The sequence below is a fragment of the Oryza glaberrima genome, chromosome 9, assembly GCF_000147395.1.
Source record: "Oryza glaberrima chromosome 9, OglaRS2, whole genome shotgun sequence".
NCBI lineage: Eukaryota > Viridiplantae > Streptophyta > Magnoliopsida > Poales > Poaceae > Oryza > Oryza glaberrima.
The window spans coordinates 18,242,602-18,252,007 of NC_068334.1; the positions used below are offsets into that span (position 1 = coordinate 18,242,602).

General features: G+C 40.9%; 2 protein-coding genes across 2 annotated transcripts; both read right to left on the minus strand.

Moving 5' to 3' along the window:
• Positions 1-318: 318 nt before the first annotated feature.
• On the minus strand, positions 319-3,030 carry LOC127784471 (peptidyl-prolyl cis-trans isomerase FKBP15-1-like). Its single transcript, XM_052311786.1, has 6 exons — positions 2,885-3,030; positions 2,729-2,784; positions 1,384-1,446; positions 1,190-1,280; positions 977-1,081; positions 319-744 (listed from the first exon to the last, which is right to left on the minus strand). Exons 1-6 carry the CDS (start codon positions 2,937-2,939, stop codon positions 650-652), a joined length of 465 nt encoding a protein of 154 aa, XP_052167746.1. The 5' UTR covers positions 2,940-3,030; the 3' UTR covers positions 319-649.
• A 914-nt stretch (positions 3,031-3,944) lies between these two features.
• On the minus strand, positions 3,945-6,093 carry LOC127784472 (60S ribosomal protein L32-1). The gene is made up of 4 exons (XM_052311787.1): positions 6,013-6,093; positions 5,832-5,921; positions 4,439-4,620; positions 3,945-4,299 (listed from the first exon to the last, which is right to left on the minus strand). Exons 2-4 carry the CDS (start codon positions 5,919-5,921, stop codon positions 4,170-4,172), a joined length of 402 nt encoding a protein of 133 aa, XP_052167747.1. The 5' UTR covers positions 6,013-6,093; the 3' UTR covers positions 3,945-4,169.
• Positions 6,094-9,406: the final 3,313 nt, after the last annotated feature.

Here is a 9,406-nt window from a genome sequence, read left to right on the forward strand (position 1 = left end):
TCTTTATGCAATTTCTAATTGCAATTCTTGGTTATTTAAACGGATTTAGTTTGAGGGTCTGGGGGTAGAAATTTCACGGATTTAGTTTGCATATATGATCTGGGATTTCACCCCTGAAAGGCTACATTGCGGTGGCAGCTGATGCAAATCGAATCAGGTTTACGGATTTCCGTTTGTATTTGTTTGGGAAAAAGTTTGTTGATCTCCTTAATCATGTGGTACTATTCTTTACCAGAATTTGTTTGGGGAGTATAAGCTAAATTAACTCAAATTAAATCAAACTGATCAGGTTTTAGCCTGGATATGTCCACTTCGAACTTCATACAATTCGGATGCTATATCACACATAGAAGCCAAACCGGCACAGCAGTTATGTTTGTAACCATTTTCCAAACAAAACGAAGCGCAAAACAAGTCTACAATTTGGAACAAAAGATGCATCACAGATCATGCAATTGTTCAGAAAGGCTAAAAGTTAAATAGAAGCTTATGTTATAAAATAGCAGATAAGGTCATGGTGAAAAAAAAAAAAGAGAGTTGATTTCTCTATGGGGTCCTGAATTTGAAATGCATTGCATTTCACTACTCACTATTTGATTCGACAACTAGACTTTGTTTTGGCGCGTAAGATGTGAACCATCCTGGCTATCTAAAGCTCGCTGTCATCATCGTCCTCATCGGATTTGCTGGCTGGCTCGCCATTGACAGCAACAAGCTCGGTATCGAAAATGAGAGTCGCTCCACCTGCAGGCCGGAACATAACAACACCAGATCAGATCAGATATATTATATATGTAGTGAAAAAGTCCCGACTAGAAAAAATATAGCATTGCAGCAGCTCCCTCAGACAATGTGGCCATGTGCTGTTGTATGATAAACTATTTTTATTATATACACAACTTCTCTTGAAAAGGATGTACCATTCTAACTTGACAGCGGCATAAACTCAAGAGACAAGAACTACAAAACGACATACCAGGGATGGTCGGCGGTGACCCTTGAGCACCATAACCGAGCTTTGAAGGGATCTTCAGCTTCCTCTTCTCGCCAACGCACATGCCCAGAATGCCCTGATCCCACCCTACAAATGGAGTATTGAAATTTTTAGATAGACAATGGAGCATTGAAATTTTAAACAATACTAAAATTAAATGAGTAGCTAGCTATTGATTGGGACCATTACTATTACCTTTGATCACTTGGCCAGTGCCCAACTCAAATTCGATTGGGTCACCTCTTTCATAGCTAGAATCAAAAACTGTTCCATCAGTAAGTTTTCCCTGTAAATGGATGACAGAGGCCAAGTGAACTACAGGCTTCATAAATAAAGTGATGCCAGTAAATAAAAACAAAACAGGCCATACAGCAGAATATCAAACTTACACGGTAGTGAACTTTAACTCTGTCACCTTTGTGAGCTTGAATGCTGCAGGATTCTGGCTTGTGCTGCAAGTGAAACAAGGTCACAACACAAATATATGACTATATGAGCCCAATAAAATAAATATATCAAAATGAAAGTAGCATATGATATGTAAACTATCTAAATTCTATATGGCACACAAATTTGAGATCCAGCTTCTTGAAAGAGCCATTTATTTTGTAAAAGGCTACCGTTTTCTCTAGAGCATCAAAATAAATAAAATGCATATTTTTGGACCAATGTGGTGACAATTACAATGTTCTTTCCATGGCAAGGCTGTACTAATTCTGAAGATATGCTGCGTGGGGCAAGCTAAATTTTTGTTTTATTTTTTTTCCTATAAGAAATGGCAGCGTAACACCAATATTTCAGATTATCCTATGGTAGAGAATAAATTTATGTCCGAGGTCATATGTTCAAGACGCCCTGTCCCTTACAGGAAGGTACTATGTAATACTCCATTCATATCTAAATATTTGACACCGTTGACTTTTAGCACATGTTTGACCGTTTATCTTATTCAAAAGCTTTTGTGAAATATGTAAAACTATATGTATACATATAAGTATATTTAACAATGAATCAAATGATAGGAAAAAATAATAATTACTTAAATTTTTTGAATAAGACGAACGGTCAAACATGTTTAAAAAAGTCAACGAACGTCAAATATTTAGAAACGAAGGGAGTATTAGTTTGTAGTTCCTCCTACGATTTGTTAAGTAGCTTTACTCGATGGCAAATGGGATATTAGAACTACGGAACCTAAAAGCCCTGAAGCAATTATTCACGCAGAGATTCATTTCTCCATGAACTAATTTTGATAGCAATTAAAATGTACAGGAAATACAGTAATAGAAGGCTAAACTTCCCGAAGGAAAACCTTGATCAAAACCCAAGGTAACACCTGCCCAATCAATTCCACAAAAGAGCCTCAATTTTCCGCTTTCTTCAGAACATTTTGCATTCCAATGAAAAAAAAAAGAAGAAAGAACTATAGATTCAGATGTGAATCCAGTTGAATCAGGCAAACTCGCCCGCCTCACAACACCACCCCTCACAAATTGTTTCCACCAAAAACTAATTCCCGTACAATTCGCGATACAGCGACATGATCTAATACGCACGAAGCACGCGCCCCTCGACCCAATAAAATCCGAAATTCTAAACAAACAATTCTTGCGTCAGTCAACTAGAGCCGATCCAGCCCAAGCAAGAATACAAACAGTCTTTGAGCGCAAGAGAACCAACGCCTGGAAACACAGGCGAGAGGGCAGGGTAATCCCCCTGGGAGGAGCGGGTTACCTTGACGCCGATCTGGAGCTCCGTCACGTCGCCGGATTTCTTGGCGGAGGCTGCAACTGCAAGACGAGGCGAGGAGTCAGGCTCAGATCGGATCAGAGATGTCGCTGCGTTGGGGGTGAGGGGCGCCCCCCATGGCCATGGATCGAGGCTACTTACCGACGAGTAGCAGTGCGGCGGCGGCGACGACCAGAAGAAGCTGCGGCTTCGCCATGAGTGCGATTTCTTTCTGTTTCTAGGATTTTCCGCGAGGAGGGCGAAGGGTGACTGTTTGTTTATAGAGCGGCAGCATGGCCTTTTTTTTATTATTATTATTCTTCCTGAATCTCTTGGGCTGTTTTGATTTGGGTTTTAATGTTCGTTAGATGCAGAGTATAAACTAGTTGTTGTCAGAGTAGTTTGATTTGATTCAAGGAAAAATATTTATACACGTAGTAGAAACAGTTTTTTACAAAATCCGACGTGACAAACTAGGAGAAAACTACAAATGATCGTCCCATTTCCTTTGAAAAAAAATTGGTGGTCAAATGTTTTATTGATCATCGAATAAAATATTAACCTCTACGTGATGAAGAAAACAGGCATTGAAACATTTAAAAAGAAAATCTAAAACATAGTGAAAATAGATGTTAAAACAAATCGCTATGAATTGAGGGGTTATAATTGTTCCAAACTTATGTCCTTTTATTAGAATAAAATCGTGTGATGTCTTGATGCAAAGTTTTTAATTGCCATAAATAAAATGGTTTGATCGATCATAGATGAAATAAATAGATTAGGAGAAAAAAATATTTTAAATATTGCTAGATGCATACATGCATAGATAAAAGGGATTGCAAGATAATAGGGTGCAGGTGGTTGCATGAGAACCCGATTGCTCGGTCGACCGATCCGAACTTCCGAAGCATTTAACGGCAAAGTATGATTACATCTCTTTTTTCATAATCATAACTCAATTGAATAAATTTAAGCGTTGAGATCTGCAATTTACATTTTACAGTGTCAATTTATACATCGTAGAATGGCAAATTATGACTTGTAGTCTCTTACAATTTACAAAGGAATGCGGAGGAAATATAGAGCCCATCAACGATTATTCATGTTCCAAACATCGCAGGTTCGCAGCAATGCGATGCGCATTCAGCAGGTCCTCGACGATCACAAGAGATTATTTATCCTCTATTAGTGCTTCATCAGAGAGCAGTAAAAATGTAGAACTATAGTGCCCAAAGCATGCAATTTTCTCATCTGACTGCCGATATCAGTGTACATGGGAAAAGGTAAGTCGAGTACAGTAAATAATTATAGGAGCACAGCTCATTACTGAAATCCTAAGGACGTTTACATGAGAAAATTACACAACGATTAGGTGAACTTCTCGAAGCAGGGTAATGTTCCTCCTACAAACAACGCGACCAAAAAACAGCTCAACCAGCGTAACAATTTACTCGTCCTCCTGGCTGCGAAGCCTGGCAAGCTTGTTGGTGACCACGATATCAAGCTGTGCAGCACGCTCCACGATCTCCTTGCGCTTCTTCGTTGAGACATTGTGAGCGATCTCAGCACAGTATGTCCTGTTTGTATGAAATGTGCAATAACAAGAATTAATCCTAACCATTAGCAAGGTTTGTAAGAGTGGACAGCATAGCATAGAACTTCAGAATATTCAGTTCTCAACTTCAGTCACTAAATTGAATCGGCAGCATGTGTTACCTGTTGTGCATCATAAGTAATTCCAGCTCAGAGACATTGTGGACGACAAACTTCTTGAATTTGTTGGGAAGGTAATGCCTCGTCTTCTTGTCAGAACCGTAGCCAATATTAGGCATCAAAGTGCATCCCTTGAACTTTCTCCTGACACGGGAGTCGATACCCTTTGGCCTGCGCCAGCTTGTCTACATATAGGGAAGTAAAAAGAACACCAAATTTAAGCAAGGCAGCACACAAAAGAAATAAGCGGAGAAGTGTATTCAAGTTAGAAACAAATCATCAGCATGCCAAAATCCTAAAAGCTAGCCTATCCTATGAACCTATCCTTTCACACATCCATAATTTGTTAGTTAAACACAGAATACAACTATAAGCAGCTAGCCTTTTGGTTCTAGAAGCAGTTCATTTTAAAACAAAGTTGTTTGAGTGGTATACTGTGCACACGATGGGGATTACAACATAAATGATTATCATAACTAAATACTAATGACTATCAATTATGCAACTTTGGAGAGTACATCCAAATGACAGTTCATATAAGGAACTTCATATGTAACACGATAATAAGAACTTAAGTCCTGCACTTAAGAAGTTCACCCACTAATATATGCAACTGCAAAAGTTGTTCGCTGAAAGGATCAGACATAAGGATTGTTATCATGCAAAAAACAGGATTTTCTTAAGTGAACATCGGGAAAAAATGTAGGGAGAAGTCTAGGCAAGCATTCATACTCAGAATGAAGCCCACGCCTTTTGATCCAACCCACTTCACAAAGCAATGAAGTAATTGCTGTAGAAGAGGTTGCGAGAGCCACAATGCTACACTAGTGCAAGAGCTAGGGCCCTCTTCCTTTACCCCCAATGTTCACTTAAGAAAATGTTTTCTCACTCAGACCTTTTACTAAGCCATCATTTCCTTTCACTCTGAACATCAAACATAAAAATCAAAAACACGACCAATTCAATTTTTTTATCTCAATTCGAAAGTTTCATGTAAATGAGTAAGCCTGCATTAGATGGCCTTTTTATTCGGAATCCATTGTCTTTAGGCATACAAAGACAGCACAATGCTCAAGCTACATGTGTAAATCTTAGCTTTACATGATTAGCCATCATGTCTAGACTTTAGACAGAATCAATTTAGCTAGTAGCGAGAGATATCAACAAACATCCTCGTCTCATTTGAGAGTAGCCTTGCCTAAGCTACAATTACAAATTAGAGGCATATAAACTGTTTTCCTAAGCATCGGATGACCATATTTCAACATCACTCTAGCATGCATTATACCATCAGAAACACCGTTAAAAAAAATGCATCCGGCTCGCGCGTAGCAGCAGCGCATCTTGCATCCTGGGAGGGGCGAGCGAGGGATTTGAGGAAGGGGAGGATGCAAACCTTGAGGCCGATGTAGCGGTCGCTGTGCGGCCTCTTGAACTGCTTCACCCGCTTCTTCACGATCTTCTTCGTCAGCAACGGCACCGCCATCTGCACGCGAAAAACAGCCGCGTTAGGGATACGGGGGGGGAGGAGAACGTCACCGGAAAACCACGCGGCGGCGAGCCGGAGCGCACGTTACCTTCGCGAACCCCTGCGGCGGGCGGCGGCGGCGGCGGGAGGGGAGAAGGAAGGAACGGCGGCTGGGTGGGGAATGAAGGGGTTCTTATGGCGGCGCGAGAACCCTAGGCGGTGGGCTCGGTGAGATGGGCCGCCGCGAGTGGGCCGGTAAAATCACGGCCCACGCGAACGTCTCGATTGGGCCGAGAACCTGCGAGACTGTGGAAGTACATGGGCCGTCGCGGTCGGTTCTGTGCAGCGAGCCCAAGGCCGTCGCCTGCGTTGCGGCTTGTGTCGCCTTCGCTATCGTAGAGAGAGCATCACACGCTCAATGAATCTAAGAGCAAGTACTGTACTAGCCAGTATAGGTTTAAACACATGTGAATAAGAGAGAAGAGGTGAGAAGAAAAACGAGTTATAAATTTATATCTAGCTACAACATGAGCTTCAAGATATTACGTGAGTGTAATACGTAGACCAAAGTATTAATGATGCGATATATAATTTATATAAAACTATTGAGTGTGATCGGCAGTGCTGGCTGCTGCAGCAGCTACGGCTGCGAGAGCTAAAAATCAGCTGCAGCAGCAGCAGCCAAAAAGGGCCATAGCCGTGATGGCTGCAGCAGCCAGCAGTTCCGATCAGTCCCATTGTATGAATAAGCTATTTAGAGAGATCATATATGATATATCAAATTTTAGAGCTAGCAATTGGCCATACTTAATTCCTACTTCAACGATCATTGAGCAATGGCCACCGCGCCAATACCGCTGCCACGGCGAAATAAGCCGCCACAACCGTGTAACAATACACCGGAACCTTGGACAACGTGGCCGCGAAACTGTCGACGTAGCGCGAATGCTCGTGGGTGCCTCATCACCACCAAACTGGCGGTGCGGACGTTCACAGCCACGCAATAAGCCGTGCAGCAGACATTTCAGAATTAGTTTTTTACTCTGAGCAAGTGATGCATGTGCGTCAAACTCATCTATATCCATGCAGTACAATAATATTTCTTTATTTCGATATATATAATCAGAATCAAAAGAAAAGGGAAAGAACAACAATTAATCAGTAATCACCAGGAAACTACTCGAAACTTAGCGAATGCGTCGTTGTTCTTCTTCATCCACGGCTCAACCATTATTTCGAGTCGATTGGTTTGAATCTCCTGAAGATGAAAAATGAAGATAAAAATTAAACGTTTCATGTAAAACGAGGTGATACTAACGTATGATTAATTGAGTTTTAATTATTACAAAACTTGAAAAATGGATTAATATGATATTTTAGAGCAATTTTCATATAGAAAGTTTTTGCACAAAACGCACCGTTTAATAGTTTAAAAAGCGTGCCACGATAATCCAAAATTTCATCCAACAGTTTGTTGGATAAACGAACGCTGCCAGAAGTCGGGAGATTAATAGGCAGCTTCTTCATCCGTGGCTCAACCAACCATTTAGAAACAGAGCCGGCTGAACCATTTAGAAATATAGTCGATTTAGAAGCAACGTCAGAAGCTTAACCATGTAGAACATAGTTAAGAGAGATTTTTATGTACATAGAGTGGGCCACTCGGCCCAGCTATTCAGAAACAGGGTCGGAACAGATTAGTAGGCATCATCTAACACGGGAATTTGCATCGTTAAAACATCTCGTGTTCCAAGCTAGGCAACGCAAGATGCCAAAATTAATCCACATTCATGAGCAAGTTTACTACTAGCGACGTCAGAATCATCGCATCGACGCACACTTGATTTCTTCGACCAATTCATCAATGTGTAAGCACACACTCTGAGAAACGCCCACGGATAGCTAGCTTCACACTTGATTTCTTCGAGGTCTAACCTTTTTAATTATTCGATATTAGATCATTCCATATTATTCGTGTTTTTTTAAGCGCACACTTACTCTAGGTCATAAATATTTCCTATATTAATATAAATCAGAAAAAAAACAATATATCTTGATTAAATATAGACATTAATCTTCCTATAGCTTGTTCCGACATATATAAAACTTAGCAGTAACAAAAGGAATAAAAATGGGAGAAACAATCAATCCCAGAAACTACTACTTAAATTCCGATCAAAATTAGTCGTGAACGCCACGCCGCGCGCCACCGCCAAAGAGGCTTCACGTCGCCGTCGCGCGATCACAACAATATGCACGCCGCCACCAAACACGACCCCAGAATCAACAGGAGAGACGCCGGAACACTCGCCGCCGTGGCCGCCGCGGAGTACCCGGCCGGCGGCGGCGGCGGCGGCGCGCCACCGCCATCTCGCGCGCGGCGCGTCCTCCTCATCGCCGCCGACGTATTGGCTGAAGCAGACGCTGCAGCCACGCTACAGATGAGGATCGCCGACATGCTGACGGATGGATGGATCGATCGATGAAGAGCGTCCCAGAAATTCACGCGCCTTGATTGATTGATTTGCAACGCGAACCCTAAGCGATCTGTGGAGGAGGAGGAGCGCCCGCCGCTCGTAAGATTTATACTGGGATGGATATCTCCCGCGCCGACTCGGAATCGATCACGGTCGCGGGAACAAAGCCGAAGCCGAAACTCTATCTGATTGGCCCGCACGGCAATCCGAATAGGAATAAGTTCACTTTTAGGTCCACTCGCTTGCATGTTACTCCTCGTCCCATTTTGCAGTTGCGGGTTTCCGTATCTAATATTTAATTGTCCGTATTATTTAAATTTTTTTTAAAAAATAAGTTATACATAAAGTACTATTTATGTCTTATCATCTAATAACAACAAAAATACTAGCAAATTTTGCCTAAAAGAATTTCAAATAAGATAAACGGTTAAACGTCGGACACAGAAAACTACAACTGCACTTAAAATGAAACGGAGGGAGTATATAAATAGTTATCAAAAAATAAAACAAAAATTTAACAACATAGATTAATATAAAATATATCACTCCATGAATATGTAAGACTAAATTCAACTTCTACAAGTGTTTGGGCCACACTGTATCACAACGTAGGCGTCATTTGAGTGAGACGATGGAGACTGAAAAAAAAAAGACTGAAATTGATGGACGAATTACTACTACAAAGTTTATTATTAAAAGTTGCCAAGAAAAAAGTGATTCCAAAATCTGAATCAGATAATAACATGGCGTAGTCAAGTTTTGTGGAATGGAACGCACAAATTTGCTATACAAAATTGTCGTACAAGTATGCCAGAAAGTTGCTCAATTCTCGCATAAGTCGTTACTATTATAGAAAGTTGCTCAATTCTCGCATAAGTCGTTACTATTATAAAAATTGAAGATGTTTTACCGGTACTTTGGTACGTCATCCATATATAAGTCGGTTTTTATTTCGTTCGCTTTTGAAAATACATATCCGTATTTGAGTCGGTTTTTTAATTTGTTCGCTTTTGAAAATACATATCT

Bases quoted from the DNA above. Each gene is read 5' to 3' on its own strand.
- LOC127784471 (XM_052311786.1), bottom strand. From the start codon at position 2,939: ATGGCGAAGCCGCAGCTTCTTCTGGTCGTCGCCGCCGCCGCACTGCTA. The intron at 1,281-1,383 runs GTAAGTTTGATA...ATCCATTTACAG, and splicing joins GAGTTAAAGTTCACTACCGT to GGAAAACTTACTGATGGAAC. The intron at 745-976 runs GTATGTCGTTTT...TCCGGCCTGCAG, and splicing joins GTCACCGCCGACCATCCCTG to GTGGAGCGACTCTCATTTTC.
- LOC127784472 (XM_052311787.1), bottom strand. From the start codon at position 5,921: ATGGCGGTGCCGTTGCTGACGAAGAAGATCGTGAAGAAGCGGGTGAAG. The intron at 4,621-5,831 runs GTTTGCATCCTC...CCCTATATGTAG, and splicing joins ACCGCTACATCGGCCTCAAG to ACAAGCTGGCGCAGGCCAAA. The intron at 4,300-4,438 runs GTAACACATGCT...TCATACAAACAG, and splicing joins TTACTTATGATGCACAACAG to GACATACTGTGCTGAGATCG.